Raw genomic sequence first — 22,526 nt, forward strand, 5'->3', positions numbered from 1 at the left:
TCCCTGCTACTACTGACAAAATAGACAACATTTTAATACTCTGCCTATTATTGCAACCGTCGTTATCGTTAAATATACCTCAAAGATAATATCATAAATTTCGCCAATAATTAGTCGCACTAATTTTAAAGTATCGAGTAAATTATATAATATACGCTTATCACGTTGCATGTCAGAAAGACATACCAACGTTGCAATTTCACAACGTCATGACATCTTAAGTAATTCAATTGCATTGTAATTATTCGACTCGCCGCAAAACATAAATTTCACGTTAACAGTAATATTCGAAAAAACTGTTCCCGCATATTTTCGTGTTACATGTACGTGATTCGCCACCTAAACGTGTATTGAGAAACTTTGAGATTATGCGTGTGCAGAAAAGATTGGTGTCCAGTGAAGCATGAATGAAACAGTATAAGGAAATACGTCGATATTGTCGATAAAAAAATATGCGAACCTAGGAATAGGTATAAGTGATCTGCAACCAGATCGGTAATTGCTAACAAGATTGGTACGTTAAATTCTTTCACTGAATTCTGTCCTGAAAGACTCTAAGACTCGGTTGCCACGATTTACTGGTAATAATGATTGATTTCTCCATCAAATTTCAGTTAATATTATCCGATGCATTGATCTAAATAAGAAATTTAATAATTTGCGAGCTGGGCTTTATTTTTCATATTCAGAACGTTAATTACTATAATGTATTTGTAATATATTAATTTTTTATATTTTATGTTATTATTGTGAGATTTTGATCAACATATTAAACATATCGATCTAATTCAGTTTGATAATTCGCAAATTTTTGAAATATTTTTGAAATATTTAATACGTTATACTTGTGCTTCAATACTTGCATGGCGTAGATATTTTAAATATAGAAAAAATTGATTATTTAATCACAACACGTCGAATTTTTAATTTGTGTACGTTTGACTTGTACACCTTGGATTGAAATTCGTACATGATAAGCAAAAGGAGCAAAAATCATTTATATATTCGTTGTCATAATTTATTGAAAGGTTACTATGAATAATTACTGTCACAGTTATTTTTTGTTTCTCTGATACTGTCACGATTGTCCAACATTAAGGTCAGAAATTATGCAATCACGAAACGTTATTAACAATTCTATCGTTACGATGCTTTTTTGTATTTCGATAAAATTTCAGTAAATTATGGCATTATTATTAATATTATTTTTGCATCATATTATTATATAATTATATATTTTATAATATATAATTATATTAATTATTAATATAGTAATTATATTAATTTATATTAATATTTATATTATTATATAATTATTTAGCATTATAATTGCTATTAGAATACTAGCACATATTGCTATCGGAATAACAGCATTACTTATGAGCGTTAGAAATACTTGAAATATATTGATAATTCAATTTTTCACCTACTCTGTTCAATTATTAGTATACAAAATAGTTATACAAGTCATTATTGACATAGTTATTGATAATTATCAACACGATTTAAACATGTTTACATAATTTAAGACAACTAGAGAAAACACGCTTGAAAGATAAACCTAATAAACAAATAAAATGTAAACATCAGTGAATAATATAAAAAGACATAAATCAATATAAATTTTCTGTATGAAGGGACATGTTTCATCATAGTTCCTGCAGTAGCGTTATCGTAATTTTCCTTAGGTAAACGATCATTTATTTTGAACGACAGAACTTGTATACCGTTGTCAACCGATCGAGGCTTAACATAAAAAAATCGTATGTAAGAAACGAAAAACCAGTTTGCATTATCGCTTATCGATGCAAAAGCTGCATTAATCAAACGATTCAAATACTTGATGCCTGGATTCCTTCTCCACTATACTGGGCTGGTCATTCGTATCTGATTGATTATGAAAATATTCAAAACACTGTTAGTTACCTTTTTCTATTATACTATGATAACTAATCAAGAAAAAATCTTTTTAGTCAGAAATATACACAATTATTTTATCGTATGATAGAACAGAAATTATTATAGAAATGTTACTCTCTTTCTTCTATTCTTCCAAGATTGTTTTACAAAAATGTTTTACCTTGTAATTCATATTAATTAGAATGTTATAGTTTGTTTCACATATTAAAATAAGAAAAAACTACGAGATAAAAGCTAGTTAGTAATAAACTACGATAGACACAGATTGGCGACATTTATATTAATTTCATTTTAAAGTATTGAACTTCACTTCTACTAATTTCAGTGAATGCATTACGAAATTCTTGTGTTAATTCTTATTGCGTCATTTCGCTCTGTTAAATTTTCCCACGATTAAAAATTCGACGGCGTAATACTTGGTTGGCGATCTCGATAGCCAGGAAATGATTTTCCCGATTTATTCACTAATGAGAGCAACGTTCGTTTAATCACTATATGTAAACGAAAACTGATTGATTATTATTTTGTACTGTCGTTATAATTTTTTAATAACACATTCACAAATTTATGTTCCGCAGATAAACATTTACGTTCGTAACGTATTTATTCGTATTAACGTATTTGTTCTTGTAACCTATTATGAATTTACTAAATAAACTTTCATAGTATAGAATGAAACCAGTCTCATAAAAATCGAAAAAACGATCATTGAATCTCTTAAGGAAAGACCATCCTATTATATGATTATAATAAAATTCTATCGTGTTGTTGATAAAATATCAAAACTAAAGAAATCTAAAAGTCTAAGGAAGAAATTATTCAACACTGCGAGAGCACGATACTTTGTGAGCTATTCGAAGCTGATAGTGTCGTACAGATACAAAATGATCGACGTGAGTGCAAAAACAATTCTACACGTATTGAGAAATGCGGACTTAAAAGGACGAGCAAAACCATAGAGAACGGGCGTAATTGCAATGGAGATATGTTAAACCCACTGTCAAATTCGAATAAGACAATATTATGATTTGAACCTGATAAATGACCTTTTCAATCTCTCAATTTAAACTACTTAGACATCTGTAAGATTTCTTGAAAAAGTCCACAACTGATTTTAACAACCGTGCTTCAAATTTGAATCAATGTTGGGAAGAGCGCAGCCAAACTGAAGAAATATTTGGACAAACATTGGTAAAGAGTATGCCAATTAGGATATACAGGTTGGTTGGTAACTGGTGGTATAAACGGAAAGGGGGTTTTCTACATGAAAAAAGAGGTCGAAAATATAGAATAAACATTTTTTTTTAATTTTTTTTTTAATTTTTCCATTGAGACAACGATCTACAGTGAGATCCGTTATAACGTACCGCACGCGTACCGAGCGAAAATTTAAAGTCGATTTTCTCGAAAACAAAGCCTCGAACGAAAAATTTTTATTCTATATTTTTGACTTCTTTTTTCGCGTAGAATCACCCCCTTTCCGCTTGTACTGCCAGTTACCAACCACCCTGTATACTATGCCTGAAACTAAAGGTGACTGCATAAAATAATAACTGCAGCCTAAATTAAATCTCGGAGCTGTCCAGAAAATTTTAAGTTTCTGTATTTTTCAGTTGTAAAATGCCTTTCATTTTAAATCATTCTGTACAAAGTATATATTAGCATACTTATCTATAAGTATACTTAATAGCATTCTCTATAAATTTTGTAGTTATTTCTAATCTCAGAGGTAGGGTCACAATAGTTATTATTTTATTGAATGGATTAATCTATCACACCGTTGTGAGCGAAAAAAACCTTTATTGCACGCGCTTACAAAAACTAGGGATAAAAACGGAAAAGCATCTTAAGCCTATCGATTGTAACTAGGATTATCTTCTAGTTACTATTTCTTATAACTAACGCATCTGCAAATGGATAGCGAGCACGAACTCACGTTGTCATTTTCGACAAACCTCATATAACTTATATATAAATTTTATGAAATTTATATGCAAATAGAAAAGTTATATACTACTGTAGATTACTATATAATTAAAAACATTTTAAAAAATTTAGTCAATCTTATATTGATTCAAAAATTGTATTTTTACATAACCTTGTTCTTATTTCTATACTCAGAGGTAAGATCAGAATAGTTATTATTTTATTGAATGGATTAATCTATCACACCGTTGTGAGCGAAAAAAACCTTTATTGCACGCACTTACAAAACTAGGGATAAAAACAAAAAAGCATCTTAAGCCTATCGATTAAATCTATCGATCGTAACTAGGATTATCTTCTAGTTACTATTTTTTATAACTAACGCATCTGGCGATGCGCATGGGTGGCGAGCACGAACTCACGTTGTTATTTTCGACAAACCTCATATAACTTATATGTAAATTTTATGAAATTTATATGCAAATAGAAAAGTTATATACCACTGTAGATTACTATATAATTAAAAGCATTTTAAAAAATTTAATCAATCTTATATTGATTCAAAAATTGTATTTTTACATAACCTTGTTCTTATTTCTATACTCAGAGGTAAGATCAGAATAGTTATTATTTTATTGAATGGATTAATCTATCACACCGTTGTGAGCGAAAAAAACCTTTATTGCATGCGCTTACAAAAACTAGGGATAAAAACGAAAAAGCATCTTAAGCCTATCGATTGTAACTAGGATTATCTTCTAGTTACTATTTCTTATAACTAACGCATCTGCAAATGGATAGCGAGCACGAACTCACGTTGTCATTTTCAACAAATTCATTTGTTATTATTTATCTTTGCGGAGAAACAAATAGCTGTAAACATTGAGCTCTTTTCCAAAACTTAATACAAATCATCTCAACCTTAATTAATAAAGCTTCTTTGCTTTATTAATTGGAAAATATACAAATATAAAAATAGGTAGATAAGTACCCACATGGAGCACACTATCATACTCGCTGAAACGTAGCCTATATCTTATCTTGCGTCTTGCGTCTACTGTAGTTCAAGTTTTAGGCTCGAAGAATTGAAAGAAACATAATGAAGGGTCACAGGTCATCGACTGCAGTGGAATTTCTAGAAGTGAACATACAATCATTATCTGCAATATTCATATGCAATGTACTTTCCATTATCATCGGTGTAAACGGGGAAACATCCTATCACATTTATAATTTAAAATGTAAATATGAATCCATAAAAGAATTATTTAGGTGCAAGCATATTGCAGTGACTCGTAACATTTCTCGCTATTTTAAAACTATTTTAAATTCGAAATAAACAGGAAATCGTGGTTAGCATAAAAATACTTTTGAAACGATGCGATGTTTCGTATTATCCAATACCTGTATACTAACTAGTCTCATACAGAACGTAAGCTTTTAGCTATGTGTTTTAGACGAAAATAAACTGTTGTCTGTTTATTTGCTTTTCACTATGCGTATGCGTAAACATATATTCAGTTATCAACAATTTCAATATAAAGATACATAGAATGTATATAATATACGCAACTATATAAAATATTCAAAATATTATGCATTATAATATACATTACAATATACATTACTATATCTAATAGATGAATGAATTTTCTATTCTTTTATTATTTGTTTTACTTTTATTTTTTATTTTACTTTACGTTTTATTTCTTTACTTACTACTATAAAACTATAAATTTAAATAAACATTCACGACCTAATTAAAAGAAAAACCGAAAATACGAAGAGAGAATACTCAGGCTTGTATTTACAAAGTCGCTCGGCTTTTACAATACATTATTAGATCTTCGTGTGTGCGTAACCTTGAGAAAAGATGTATGTCAAACAAATACTACGTATGGTGAATGTAAACAAGGAGCCACTTAATTTATTGAGATGAAACGATATCAAAATGAACTTTATAAGGTATTAAGCGCAAAGAACACGAAATATGACTTACCAAATTTAGTAAACATACTGCAAAGAAAAGGTTCTAACTTTTCTAAATGATATTGGATTTTACAACTGATTATAGTGTGTTCTGCTGATTATTCTCACCGTAGTCACCAAATACGCTTGGAAGGTGCATGTAACGTTAAACTTGTAATTAAAACAAAAATCCAAGCTTTTATCGGTGTCAGTTTTTTCCACGCTCATTTCATTGAGCGTTGGATGAATATGTTCCAAGCAAATAAAACTAACGATATCTTAGCAAAGAATATAAAATGAATCTGAGATTTATCGTTTTTCCAGAAGTTCGTGTTCCACGGTTTACTTCGGCGACATAGGTACGGGATCGGGGGTGGGAGAAGTAACCACCGCCTCGGCGGGGGGTGGCGAAGGTCTCAGCCTGACTCCAACCCCCGCCAGCAACAGCAACAACACAACTACCGCCACCCCCAGCACCACTGGCGTTACCACCATTACCATCACCACTACCACCACCACCTCCAACGACACCACCCCGCAGATCGTAACGGGGGCTGAACCGCCCCAGCACATGGAGACACCCTCGACGATGGTCCCCGACCAGGCACCCGCCCCCGGCCATCACTACCACCGTCACCACCACCATCATCAGCATCATCATCAACGCAGCGCATCCACCACTCCTAGCCATGGACCAAATACCACCGATACTTCCGATGAATTCGTCGCCGTTTCCAGAAAACGGAAGCTCTCCTGCCAGTAAGTTAATCGATTTCGTTCATTTTTATTAGACTGGATTTAGCGAATTTTTATGCATTTGTGAAATGGGAAATTTAAAGATGCAAAATTACATCCGTATAATCCCTATAATCCATAGTATATCCGTCCGTATAATCTTTTTAATCCGAATCCATATAATCCATAATAAGTTTTAGTCCATTTAATCCGAATCCATATAATCTGCAGAAATACATAAAATATCGAAAATAAAATACTCGTAGTAGTATTTAGTAGGTGAGACAAAACTTTGCTTGGGTTCCATTTCTTTAGTTATGTCCACAAAAACATCGATACACATAAATATCTGTAGTATTTTTTTTTTACAAGGGAGTTTATTGAGTCCAGAAAATACAGATTTTAAGTACATTATTCACAATAAACATGAATTTTTGTAATGTATGTTAGGCAAAGGTACCGATACGCGGCGGTACGACGTAGCCATGCTGTATTATGTGTCGGCGCTTTACATTTTTTGTTGTATGATGCGGCTTTTGGGTTTAAGCCTCTGGGGAGCGGAGCTTTTCCTCTGGGGAGCGGAGCTTTTAAATATCTGTAGTATAGTGTGTCTATTATGATGGATTAACCTGTTAGTCGAGTAATTTCCTAACCAGAAACTTCTATAATTTTAGGATTGAAAGCGAATAAAGGCGGGTTAATTTTAACGACTTCTTTGAAATATAAGCACGATGTAATTACATATTGACTTTTAAAGGGAACTGATACTGAGTAGGCTAACATTGTCTAACAGTTGGCTATTTGAGTTAGAGACAAAAATTTTAGATAATGGAAAAATAACCAAAATTATTAAAAAATAGAAGATCTATAAATAATGAAATTATTGTATCGTAAAGATTAAAAATCTAAGTGACGAGTTAACCCGTCTTTCCTGATTAACAGGTTAATCCTCCAATTTTCATAGACATATACGGGTATCACTTTTTATTTATTCCACTTTTATCACTTTTTATTTATTATGATTTGAATATGAGGGGAAATACGTGGGGAAAATATGATGAGTTCATTTTGATTGATTTCCTGATTTGGACATTCACAATAATAATTCACCCACTAATAATTAGTAAATTAACAAATTATAAGTTACAGGTTACAAATTTCTTCTTTACAATTGTATAACTTTTCGACAAATAAAAAATCAGATAATTTGCAATTTATGAAACTTACTTGTAAAATTACCATTGTTAATGTTATGTAACGAAGTTTGTTAATATTAGTAATTTGTAATTTTTGTCTTATAGAATTTTGCTAACAATACGTATGATAATTCAATTGTGAAAAAAGTGTTTGGCACGAAATAATTAAAGAAAGAAATAAGCTGACAGATTTGAAAATGTTAGGCTTTTGAAAATAAGTGATACATGCACAGCGTTTTGCAAAAAACGAGTAGTATGTATTAGTTTAGTTGTTTTGTTAGCTTAACTTGATTAGCGTTGTTAATATCCTTAATATTCCTTAAATGTTCAACACGGCGACAAAACGCTTTGTTTAGTATCGAATTTCGAAATAAGACAGAATTATTTATTCATGGTTTCGTTTATTCTTCGATTGTTTTTATTACTTTATTACAGAAAATGCACTTAATGTTACTTGATTGTTCAAAGTAAAGACATGTATATATAAAATATGTTTTAAATTTACATCATTATACACATAATTGGTTGATCTAACAATAAGTATAATAAGATTTTATATGCTATACGAGAGAAAAATATGTAATTTTCAATAAAAATAGGAAAATGATATTTCAAAACGAACTTTTCAAACGTATTATTTTTTATCGATAAAGATAAAAATTTTCATATTGCTTCATAATCTGAACTATGGGAATAAGAGGAATTTTAGTTAGGTTAATAATAAAGGAAGACAAAGTTATGCAATATGACTACATAGCAATGTTATATGGCACAAAGTATGTTACAATATGAAAGATATTCGAGCTCAGACGGTGCAGTCTCTTGACTGATCGGTACTTTTGCCGAATCGGTAAAACGGCCAAAAGCAACGTTCGTATAATTCCGTATCTTCACCGAAAATCCAACTCTCTCGCGTATCCTTACTTCCTTTGTTCATTTGTCTATTACTATTTGCAGTTTGACAAAATGAACGCGAATATGTCTTTTATTATACTTTGGTATTGTCATCGTCATAGAAAAGGATTAACAGAAGATATTTAGTACATCCTATTGTAAAAAATAGGTATCGATTGGGTCTCGATCACGTTCTTATCGATATCTATTTTCGACGATTTGTTAAAAAGAATAAACAAAAATTTAACAAAAGAGAGCGTAACTATAAGAATAAGTATTAATCCCGAAAAAAAAATTAATAATATGCTTAAGGTAAATAACTTTTGTAATTAATGCTAATTTTGGATAAAGTATAGTGTCTCTAAAGTGTAGTGTCTAAACGTGTCTTTTCACATAGGTAGCTAAAGCCGAAAATGCGAGTCATTTTTCACGGAGATGAACATTTTTTGGGGTTTTGAAAATTTCGCCTTATGAACATTTCGCCGACAAAGGTTTTAATTGCCAAAATCCGTAAGCGGCAAAACAAGTAATGGCACAGCCAGTGTCAATACTCCAAACGCCAATTTTGCCGCTTACAGCTTACCGTTTACCGCGCTCTGTATGATCGCAGCCTAACCCCGCTGCCTCATAGTACGGCGGTTAGAAAATAAAAAACGATCCATACTTAATCCGACACTCATAATTCAAATGCGTACAGAGTAAGCCATACAGCAGGTTCAGAGCACCGACTTTTAAAAAACGTGTCGTCAAAATCCACGAGGACGTCACATGTCAATAAGTTCATCGAAATGTTCTACGCTTTATTTTCGTGGAAAAACGACGCTTATTTTCGGCAACCTCAGAAACGCCCAGAAAGTATTATTCTAACTTAATATCTAACGATTAGGATACCGTATTAGAGCTCTGAGTTTTAAAGTAACTGTGCAAAGTAAAGTTTTAAAGTGTATACAATAATTAATCAGGTAGTCGAAGCATACCTATAGTTGATTAATCGCGATCCTGATTTTCGACAGATTCAGTCCTTGTACTGATAATTAACAATGGCGATATATCACGTTGGCGTTCATTTGTGCCTTTTTTATAATGCTTTGTACTAAACTTACAACACGAACTTGAAATTCTAATAATCGATTTAAAGGACGTTTAAAGAATTATACGTGACGATTTTCTTCTTGATTTCTCGTAGAATTTATCTGGCAATCTATTAATTTTATCATTTTTCGATATGTATAATTCATTTCTTACTTCAAAGTTGGCTTTTTTCTTCGTTCACATACCGAGAGTGCTTCTTGTGATTGCAGTAGCTTCGAGAGTTCTGTTGTATTCGTTATTTCTTTCTTTCTCTATTCTATTTTCAATACTTTCGTGAGCAATTGTTATTCCTGGAATATTTTTCAAGAACAAGTGTTGCTGGTGGAATAGGTGAAACCTTGAAGACTTCGTCAGCATATTTCAAGAACGTTCAGGTCGGTAAGGCTGCCCTTATCCTCAATAATTACCTCATTTTCATTACACAAGCTTTTGCATTATTGTATAACAGCATTAATTTTCATTTGTTCACTAATTTGGATTTCTACCGTAATTATACGCCAGCATCGTATGGAGTAGTAATATGTAAGTTTTACGAATCTCTACTTATTATTATCTTCTTGGAATGAAGCAATGATTCTGATATACAGGGTGGTTGGTAACTGGTGGTACAAGCGGAAAGGGGGTGATTCTACGCGAAAAAAGAAGTCGAAAATATAGAATAAAAAATTTTTTTTTAATTTTTTTCTTTTTTTTTTTAATTTTTCCATCGAGACAACGATCTACAATGAGATCCGTTATAACGTACCGCGCGCGTACCGAGCGAAAATTCAAAGTCGATTTTCTCGAAAACAAAGCCTCGAACGAACAATTTTTATTCTATATTTTCGATTTCTTTTTTCGCGTAGAATCACCCCCTTTCCGCTTGTACCACCAGTTACCAACCACCCTGTATATTTTGCATGTTCATCTTTATCAAGCTATTGCCCTGAATGTTTTCGATTACTAGTAGGCTACAAATATTCATAGCAATATATATTCTTCATATTAAATATTTTACGTAAATTCCTTTGAAGCGATTTCTTTGGATGCATTAGATAAGAAAGCTTGAAATTTCTCTTTAAAATTTTACAGGATAAGGAGCTTCCTAAGAACATCTGTTCCACCGAGTACATATATTTGTCGTATCCTATAATCGACCGTATTGATATGTCGAAGATGTAGGGAAAAAGGGCCTTTCTTTAGGAATTTTCGGAACATTCCCAATGCTTTGGTCTAAACTATTCATTATAGCTGTACTTAAATAATAGAACTTGGAAGTAGTTGTTGAGATACGATCTGATTATGTTTGCCCGAGATTTGCGACAGTGGGCTTGGGCTCGAGGTGACACAACTGGTCGCCGAACGTAGCCACGGTCACGGGACGAACGTTTTTACCTAACAGAAGAAGTACCAATATTGAGGGACACACGCTGTATTAACAAACAAGCTCCGGGCAGGAGCAATGTCAGCTCTACGCGGGTCTGCCTAGTAACGGCGCCTGGGATTTTGTCGATATCCCCGGTCAATATGTAATTGACAAATGTGATCTTATCAGTCTTTTATTCTTGTGATCACCTTGGAGAGTTTGCACGCATCGTCTTGTCAGTGAGTCAGAAAGATACCGTGCGTCACAGCTAACGTCACTTTGCGTTTCAAAATATATTCAATTGTACAAAGAGTTTTCCCGTTGACCGTGGATTCGTTATTGAACCTAAGAACATTGTCTTTAACATCTAGAGTGTCTAATCAGCACGTTTAATTGTCAAACTCTGTTAGATCAACATTTGTACATATAATTGTAAATATAATCTCCATTGAACAACTACGATGGCTTGTCCTAATGAAGATACGCAACGTGCCCCTAAAACTAGCGCCAACCCGAAAAAACCCGACAAATAAAATGTTGCAGATGTTCTGATTACTTAACAGTTGATAATAAGGATTTTATCTATCTACTATGACTCAAAATGATACATTAAATACACGAAATTTAGTTTTCCACGTTTGTATCGTTTGTATCAAATCAGTCTCATACGCACTGTTATGAAATTGAAACTTTAATGGAATCGAGTGAAATAACATAGAACAATGTATCTAACTCATACAAAATATGTCTTACACTAGATACACTTCATAATCATGTACATAGATATTAAAATTTCAGATTTTAAAATAAAAGATATTGTTTTATGACGCGGAAAGGAATATACAATTTTTAAATTGTAGAGGAATTCAGAAAATATGGAACAAAAATAATATTTTTCCGCCATAATAGTAAGCCTTGGTAGCATTATACCGAATTGATATGATCAAAGCAAGACACCCAAAAGAATCAAATATAAGAGAACCACTTTGTTCCGTACGAAGCCAGTTTCACTATAGACGTAAGTGGAAGTCGTACAGCGTATTGAACTATTACACATATTAACCTGCCACCCATGGAGAATACGTTGAAACGAAGCCACCTAAATGTATTCAAGAGTGATATTTCCATCTACAAACATCTTTCTAGCCTGTTTCACCCTCCTGCTTCCGCTTTGACATTCCCGTTAAACGAACGCAACTCCAAGTAATTACCAATCAAGGTGTCGGTTACCCGCTCAAAGGGTTAACTTAATCATTAACAGAACCGAAGATTTGCGTCTCTCGGGATATGGCTAGTCGAAATTGCCTTTAGTCACCAGCACGGTTGTGCTACCTCTGACCGGAATCTATCCAATTTCGCGTGTTTAAGAGAGTTCATGAACCATGAAGTCGAAACCTTGGACAAAATCAGAACAAAGCTTCCTTTTGATCAGCAGTGTTTTAGATTTTCCAATACTTCCCATAGTATTAAACATTTCTTCTACATAGAAGTTATATATTTTGTTTTGGATTTGAGGCAATTATTTTGTATTAGATTAGATTTGATTAAATTACACACCATTATTACACACGCAACACCGTTCGACATTTGCAATTTATTTTCAACGCAATTCGTTTGATTTATTATGAATTAGTTTAATTTCTTTTTCATTATTTTCTCTTCATTCATTTAGGTGATACGATATTGTGGACCTTGAAGGAATTCAAATATTTATAGCAGTATAATAACCAGACTGTGGATATTTAGACAGATTCATATTTTTGCAAATACAACCTACAGCAATGGGATCCAAGCAAAGATTTGTTTCAGTCGCTAAATATGTATTACAACGAATACCATATTTTCGGTATTTTATATAGTTTCGTATATTATGCGTGTTTCTTATATTTCTGCATCTATAAATGACTAAAAAATGCAGAAATATCTATCTGCACTCTAATGTTTATAATAAGCTACTTTGTATAAACCATGAAAATTTGTTTTTGGATAGTGGGCTTTTATATCTTCTATATCTTGACAAAACTACATTAATGTCTTTGCACATTATTCTTTTGCTTGAATCTTATTGAATTAAATCGATTTATGTATAGGAAAATTTTAATTTAAGTTCAGATACCTATGCAATTTTGAAATTGTCCAAATTCATGTTTAACTTCATTTGATGTAGACCAAGTGTAATTAAATTATATATTAGAAGCAAAAGATGTATTCCATTTTGTAAGCAATATATAATTTGAGATAGAATAATGTATTTAGAAACGAATTAAAGACTCTTCGTAATAAAGGTATGAAAATTATGCGTGCCTCTTGAAGTTTCTACGACGAAGCTGTACACAAACTAAACTTGGTGAAATTTTACATCAAAAGGGGTAACGCCCCTTTTGAGGTGTACACGCCGAAGAAATTGATTCAGTATATACTTGGTTTCCTGGTGTTTCGACGTCTCAAGACTCGAGTAGGTCTTCATCAATTATTATTTCACTATATTATTTCACACTCATAGAGTGAAAACAAAACTAAAAACCGAATCAGTCAATTTTTCCTATGATCACTAATTAATTAAAATAACGATGTATCTAGTATAAGAGTAACAATAAATCTTATACTAATATGTTTGATATTCTAATATTAAACATACATCAGGATACTATATTTTATTTATATTTTATTATATTTTATTTTCCATTTGCTCCGTGTAATTATAATAATAGATAATAAATTAATTTCAATGTCATCATTTATCTGTCTTGGAAGATGATTTAGATTCAAAGATTTTCCATCTTACAATGATTTTAAAGCAGCACTATCTATCATTTTACCACTACATGCCTTATAACAGATAAGCAATAAAATTTACTTTGCTAATTAAATTTAATGTAATTTAGTTAAACGAATTTTATAATTAAATAGTTAAAATTAAATTTTTAAATTTTTAAATAGTTTAAAATAGTTTTTAAATAGTTTTAAATACTTTTAAATTTTTAAATAGTTAAAATTAAATTGTTAAAAATTTAAATTTGGCTTGAAAAGGCCATGAAATTAATTTACACACCAACATACTTTTCTGATAAAAGTTTCAAACGATATTTTTACAATCAACGTTGCACTTTCTGTTTCAGCGACAGTAGTGATTTATTGGACGACACGGGAGACGATGCCAAATCTGTTCGCACAAACGACGATAGCAAAAAGTAAGTAAAGTATAACAAGAATATCTAACAAGCTATACGAATTTCATAAATAGAAAGATATTTAGATAGTCAAATTTGTCCAGCTTCGCTTTAATCGATATAGATTACTAAATGATATAATAATTTGTAATATTAACTTCTCATTCCTTTTCATCGCTAATAACTTATGCAAGCGGTTAATGCGGTTGTAAATGAGAGAAAAGAAGCAAATATTATGTAAAGTTACTATCCTTATTACGATCCGCGCATTCTATCCAGTGAAAGTTTAGTAGAACCTACATTACCCGAGTTACTTATGGCATGCGCTGTTCGACACATTTTGTTTCCATGCAAGAGGCAATTAAAGATATTTATTTTAATTTATTTTAAAAATATTAATATTCAAAAGGCACGACAACTGTTGAATAAAAATGTAATAACTCCTTCCTTGTTTCGCAATTTTATATTATCCTTTTAAGATTATAGGGGATTTAAGATTATATTAAAATTATATCCTTATAAGGGACCATCCCTAAATTTTCTGTTAATCGCTATTCAGATAATCGAATAACGAATTTCTATGGAAGAGACAAATATTTATTATCAATTATTTTATAAATATTGATATTTATTAGGAACAAGAGCTATTGAACAAAACTGTAATAATTCCTTTCATTGCCTATTATCGTTTTATAAGAGACAACCTCTAAATTTTCCATTTCGATATTCCGATAATTCATCATTCCGATAAAATGTATTTTAACCCCTTCCCGTTCCATTTAGTTCGACGAAACTCGGGTCCAAGCGGTAGACATCGACGCGCGCTAAACAGATCAGACTGATGCTCGTAAACAGTCGCAATACTTCACAAAACTTGTTATCAAATGTAATAAAGAATAGGTCTAGTATTCCTGGATCGTCGCTTACATTATTTAAGACAGATGCTTTTGTTCCATGATGTTCAGAATACTTCCAAGCTATCGGTGTGTTTTTTACTTTTTACCAAATCCATGATTGTCGTGTCGTACTTTCCTCTTCGCTACTCTCATGTATAATCATACGCCTTACACGCTTTGCGACTGGCATAATCACGTCACTGTCAGAGGATTCGTTATCACTGTCTTCATTTAACACTTTTGTATCTCCCATTTTGAAGGGGTTTCTTAAATTTTAATAATTTGACTGCTTCGTGACAGCAACGATAAGAATCGTGACTAACTGTCATGAGGCACTGACAGGAACTAACATTCAGTGACGATCGCAACGGGCAAAAAAACAGTCCGCGAGCTCGGCTTGTTATGTTTACGTTTGGCCCAAGTATCTGGTCGCGAGTCAGACTCGCGATATTTATGTTTGGGCCAAAATCTTCATCGCGAGTCTGACTCGATAAAGTACGGGAAGGGGTTAATAATCAAGATTCTATTATATGTATATACTCGAAAAGTATGATAAGTTAGGGGCTAAGGGGAATACGTAAAGCATGCACGAGTTGGTTTCAACGTAGCAAGAAACCTCATTATGGTACAAAGTTTAATCTTGGTCAGCGGTTATGTAGTATTATGTCAGGTATTGCCAAGGCGAGTGCCACCTTGACCTGCCTTGATTCTTTACTCTGGCTTCATTGACGACATCATTAATCCAATGTACGCCAGCGTAGATTAGAAAGACGACAAAAAGTGACAGCGCAGTTTATCTTCTATCTTGGGAATATTTAAACAGCCATTTTGCTCTGTAGTAAGTTTATTAATAGTAAATAGTACAGCCAGTTAACCAAATCATTAGTCGATTAAGGCTAAAAGTTTAAACCCGTATATTTCATTTATTCTTGCTCTTATATTATTATTATTAACTGATAGATAAATATACGTGTGGTTTTTAGACAATTGCGTATATTTATATATATTATATTTGTATGTCATAAAATAAATACCAAATACACAAATACTGGTTGTGTATAAAAGTTGGGGACAAAATTTACGAGCATGTACTCATCATACACAAGAAAAAGAATCTTAATATACGTGGATTTAAAAACGATTAGACTCGCTGTTTCAAGATGTTTTTGTCACTAAGACATTACCTTCACAGCATACATTCAATATGTCCTTCGTTCGTTTCAACACTTTAACTCGTTCCCTCATAGCAGCATGAACGCGTTGAAAGATCTTCGGCATTCCTCTGATCTCTTGGCAGCAGTTCGATTCGAATTATGTTAACTCATTTAACGAAGTAACCAGTTTGCTATATACTATACTTGTATACACTAGGCAACTCGTAATTCTGAAACATGGAAATTATAGATATAGAAATATAGGGACCAACCATAAACCTGTACTTTAAAGGAGAGATGTGAAATCATTTCCAGCGAGTGGGAATGACACGGTCATGAGATCCGAGATCATTTCGCGAAATTTCAAAATATTCAGGCTTCAAGTTTCAAATTAATTTGTTTACAATTACGAATGGTTAAAACCTGAAATCTGTACACATGAAAAGTTTTTATAATTTTCGCTTGGTACTTAGTTTTGCGACTGCTCAATGGATTAAGTAAGTTTTGCAACATTATTTTAATATACTAATATAACTAAACTAACATAAGTAAACATTTTGATAAGGATTTGATCTAACGAATTTTATAACAATATATAACTTATCACCGTGAAAGTAAACGTTGGTCACAGATTTATAATGAATATTAAAAATTGTATTATAAGATGTTAATTTAATTACCTAAATTCATAACTATACTGATAATACATTTTTTAATAAACCGTAAAACTGTTAATATCTATTGCATAAAGTGAGTACGATGTATTAATAATATGTAATAATTAATAATTTTCTAAACAAAACTTTTTATCGATTTTATTATTTATTATATTTATTGACCTTTAAATAAAATTAGTTTATTACATATGTGTCGCACACTCAGTGACGCGCTCATAAACTGACTTAAAATGATAGATGACAAAAGGAGGAAATAAACCAGTTACCAGTCGACTACTAGTCGCTCTTACTCGATGAAAATAAGATTGCACCTGCGCAATAAAAAACTACCATGCCCCCATCCCCGGAAAGGACTTCGACACCTCAATTATTGCTGGTCTCTATATTCCTATGTTCATGTTCTGAAACTAATGATTTCTATGGCGTGTTTATTAAAATTTTAAATGTTTATTAAGATTATTTAAGATTAAGATTTTTTTGTTTGCTTTGATGAGTACTAGATGCTCCTAAAGCTCATCCTCGACTTTCATATATACTCTGCATACAGCGTGTCTCATTTTTATTCATTCACGTAATTATCTCAAACTAGTCGTTATTCAAAAAAATGTTTCACGTAGAATTTGCTCTGTTTCAGGGGGAACATCTTACGATAAAGACAAGTGTAGATGGAGGTGCTTCCGAAATCTCTAGGTGATCTCTGTTTTTTCAAATGGAACTATATGCTTTCATTTAACCAATTGTATAGCTGATTCTGAGACAAATTCATTGATCTATAACACGTTGGTCATTGTAAGTCATGCAAGACCATTCATTGCCATTCAAAACTTACCTTCGTTAAACATTTTTAAAATTGTTCTCCAGCATTCGAAAGGACAGTCTTGGGCATTAACACGGTGATTTATTCTATCCTTAAATGATATCCTCTCAAAAGTTGCACATCTCAAGAACGATGTATGCGATCATTCATATTGTCGGGAGCAGTAGGTTCTTCTCGATAAACTTTTTCTTGTATAAAGCCTCAGAAGGAAAAATCTAAGATGTTAGATCTGGAAACCTTTGTGGAAATGAAATTTCACTTCTCCTTATTCAGAGGGAATATAAAGGCACGCATTAGGGACGCCTGCCAACAGATTAGATATGTAATTTTCGAGAAGGTGGAAGTCCTTTCGAATGCAAAATTTGGAAAATGTTTAACGAAGGTAAGTTTCAAAGATCAACATATTATAGATTAATGAATATACTTAGTTTCATTTGAAAAAACGATCATCACTTAGAGATCTCCGAGGCACGTTCATCTGCACCAAATTTGTGTTTATCATAATATTGTCCCATGGTAAAGTTGTTTCATCCAGAACGACTGATATTGTAATTCGTGATTTCTTTCTTTCAAAGCTATTTTTTCCGAATTTTTAAGATCATCAACATATTTCATTTAAAGGGTCCATGGACAAAAAGAGGAATATCTGTCGGGTTGGCATTAGACTTAGGTGCGTGTAACGTATCTTCATTAAGACAAGCCATCGTTGTTGTTCAATGGAGATTATATTTACAATTATAAGTACAAATGTTGATCTAACAGAGTTTGACAATTAAACGTGCTGATTAGACACTCTTGATGTCAAAGACAATGTTCTTAGGTTCAATAACGAATCCACGGTCAACGGGAAAACTCTTTGTACAATTGAATATATTTTGAAACGCAAAGTGACGTTAGCTGTGACGCATGGTATCTTTCTGACTGACTGACAAGACGATGTGTGCAAACTCTCCAAGGTGATCACAAGAATAAAAGACTCATACGATCACATTTGTCAATTGCATATTGATCGGGGATATCGACAAAATTTCAAGCGCCGTTACTAGGCAGACCCGCGTAGAGCTGACATTGCTCCTGCCCGGAGCTTGTTTGTTAATACAGCGTGTGTCCCTCGATATTGGTACTTCTTTTGTTAAGTAAAACGTTCATCCCGTGACCGTGGCTACGTTCGGCGACCAGTTGTGTCACCTCGAGCCCAAGCCCACTGTCGCAAATCTCGGGCAAACATAATCAGATCGTATCACAACTACTACTTCTAATTTCTGTTATTTAAGTACAGCTATAATAAATAGTTTAGACCAAAGTATCGGGGGTCTTCCCAAAATTCCAAAAGAAAGAAAAGAAAGGCCCGTTGTCCCTACATCTCCGATCATATGTAGCGTATATCAAGATAAATTCAACAATCTACAACATCATAGCCTTCAAGTGATGTTGAATGAAAAAATTAAATTTAGGAGAGGTTCGGCAAATTAGTACTCTTTGTTTTGTGCGCAAACTGTTTATGCTACGACAAATGTACAATATGATTTCTGTTGCGTTTAAGCTATTTTCGAATACATAATATAAAATATTTCCCTGTGTGTCCGATCTTCGTTGGAGAAATCGTAGGACATATTGCATCTACTTGCTTTCACAGGATTTGTGAATGTCGATATCGTCGCTAAATGACACAGTCAAGTTTATAATGAAATTTCTACAACGCTAAGAAATATGCATGAAAGATAAATATATAGTGACAAGATGAATTTTAGTCTTTTAACAGTGAATAATGTCAAATATAATAGGTACTATAAATTTCACATTCTAAATGTCATTATACGTTATTCAAATTTCTAATACTTATATCCCATAAAATAGTAAAAGTACTCGTAGGCGAAGAGATAATTATTCTTTATATCTATAAGGTTCATTTTGAATTCTTCGTCATTTTAATACACATTTTCGAACATTTTCAAAGTGATTAAGATAAACGAAACTACCCTCAATATGCAATATTGTGGTATTTCATGTATTTCTATATTGTGGCAATTACAACATTAATTATATATTTCATTACATATTTTAGTGTAATTTAAATATATAGTATTTAATCAAAGAATTTTTAACTTAAAATGTGATCCGCATGAATAAAAGATCAACTGAAATCAACTCCGCGTTAAACATGTTAAACAAACACATACGCATGTAACGAAATTATGATTAAAAAATTAATTTAAAGTATCAAACAACGAGATAAAAAATATATAAATTATTAATCATAGATTATTCAAGTTGATATCATAACATTATGACGGCATGAGTATAACTGGTTATTACACAAACTATTTATATTTGTAATGTAAATTGGTTTATATCATGTAAAGGTCATTTTGTTCATAGATCATATCATTAGATATCATTGAGGATATATGTAAATTGACTTTTCTTTTTACGTGTATCAATTTTTGCTAGATGCTTTCTCTTATATGATCTTAAACTGATCCTCGATTTATACACAAACAAATATAAAATAATAAAACTTTAACTATAACGATGGATAGTGAATCATATATAATGCTATCATTGATATTATTATTATTATATATTATATTATTATATATATGATACTATTATTTTAGTATAATACATATATAATACGTATATTTATATGGATATATGTATGGGTATGTAATATAACTATATTATGAGATATTAACGCATCTAGTACATAACATTATAAGATATTGCTTTGTCGGATGAGTCTGAAGCCTTTCACGTTTTTACGCAGAAACTACAAAAATTTTACATGGATAGAATAATGGCGCTACTTAATACATAGTAGAAGATTATCGAACAGAATAGTACATATTTAGTTTAATTCTCTTGTTACAAAGAGTTGGAATAAAGTTTATAATTCACACTAGAAAAGATGCAAAACTTATCCGACAATCCAACATATATACCGAATAGATGATACCCAATTAAGAGCATAACAAATTGTTTTTGCATAATTTATTATGCACAGAAAAAAAATTTCTTTAAATTCATTGATCCACTGAGATAATTGACAGAACGTATGCATAAATTACTTGTTTAAAACCTCCCTAGATGTGGTTCTTGTGTGTTCTGTACTTATTACAATTACGCAAAGTACAAAAAGTTGTTGAAACAAAAGATATCTAACTTTAGTGGTACTATTTAAATCTGTAATGATGCTAATTTGTACATCATCCTATTTAATACTCTTAGGCTAGTTCGATACCTTTTATATATACATATATCATGAAGAAACAAAATTCCAATGTACGATAAGCTAATCATAAGCACGATAATACATTATAGACTCTTAAATGTTATCAAAATTTACGAATAAGAAGTAAAATACCCAAGGAGGAACAGGAACCATTAGAAGATGCCTTTAACTTCCCTGAATCTTTAACCACTAACAAGAGAATCAATTATTAATTAACTTTCTCTCTCGCAATGATGATTACAGCATGTAAGTAAACATGGTTGCGTAAGAACGTAAGAGTGAGAAACGAAGCTTAATCGATACCTAGGCAAGGATTAAAATCATATTAAAATGTGTTATACGCGACTGTTGACCGAGCTTATAGTCCAGGACATTACAATGATCGCATGTTTTTTAAATTAATAAAGCGGCCCGCGACCCGTAAACCAAAACTGGTTTCTTGTAGCCGCGACTTCCGCTCGGCAATTGATCGCTACAGGACATGAATGCGAATTCCTGTTAGACAAATCACCGATGTTCGCTCACAAAAGCGCCATTTATTAGCTGAATCGCCTTTATAATTTATTCGCCGTGAGACGGGTCACGACTCTGAAGAAGATGACAGAGGCTTACGAGGAAGAAGAACGAGAAATTTAATGTACCAATGACCTCGTGCGATTTTTTCCTCATCGACGGATCAACTATCGCGAGGAGTTTCTTACATTTTGGTATTTCTTCTTACTAGATTCTTGGATGTTGAAAATATACGTACATTCACGTTCATAAATATTAGGACATTTGTTTGGCTTCGTAAGAAACATAATAACCGAAATATAAAATTCTATACTTATGTAGCAAGAACTTTTAGAAACTATTGACAGGTTTAAGTAATAAGAATTATAGAAGAATATAGATTATGCGCGTCTGTGGATGTAGAAGACGTCGTTCGAACATTTGTTTCTTTTGTTTTTAAGACGCAGGTGTACTCGAACGACGAAGACAGGAGAGTGACAAATGTGTACGTTACTATTATTATACAGGGTGGTTGGTAACTGGTGGTACAAGCGGAAAGAGGGTGATTCTACGCAAAAAAAGAAATTGAAAATATAGAATAAAAATTTTTCATTTGTGGCTTTGTTTTCGAGAAAATCGACTTTGGATTTTCGCTCGGTACGCGTGCACTTTATCTCGTCTTGTTATAACGGATCTCACTGTAAATTTAAAAAAAAATTAAAAAAGAAATAAAAAGAATTTTTTGTTCTATATGTCGGGTTATCATTAGGATTTAAGGCGCGTAACGATTCTTCGTTTGAGTTAGCCATCGTTTTACGAGACAGAGATTATATTTACGCGAATATACAAGATTTTACAAAATATTATGAATATTGAGTTTAATGAATGATAAGATTAACAGACGATAAGTTTAACTAATAATTAGATTAAAGAATAATAAGTTTAACGAATAATAAGAGTAACAAATAATATGTCTTACGAATAATAAATTTAACGAAAAAAAATGAGATTA

General features: G+C 32.0%; 1 protein-coding gene across 2 annotated transcripts in view; it reads left to right on the forward strand.

Annotated features, from left to right (window-relative positions):
* The window catches only part of LOC126866469 (protein cycle), a 96,896-nt gene that overhangs the window by 23,310 nt on the left and 51,060 nt on the right, over positions 1-22,526 (forward strand). For both annotated transcript variants that reach the window (XM_050620078.1, XM_050620072.1), the window contains exons 3-4: positions 6,139-6,573; positions 14,196-14,267. In XM_050620078.1, coding sequence (XP_050476035.1) covers positions 6,139-6,573; positions 14,196-14,267 — 507 coding nt within the window. The remainder of the gene's footprint in view (positions 1-6,138; positions 6,574-14,195; positions 14,268-22,526) is intronic.

Source organism: Bombus huntii, chromosome 1 (genome assembly GCF_024542735.1).
Source record: "Bombus huntii isolate Logan2020A chromosome 1, iyBomHunt1.1, whole genome shotgun sequence".
In the NCBI taxonomy this organism is placed as follows: domain Eukaryota; kingdom Metazoa; phylum Arthropoda; class Insecta; order Hymenoptera; family Apidae; genus Bombus; species Bombus huntii.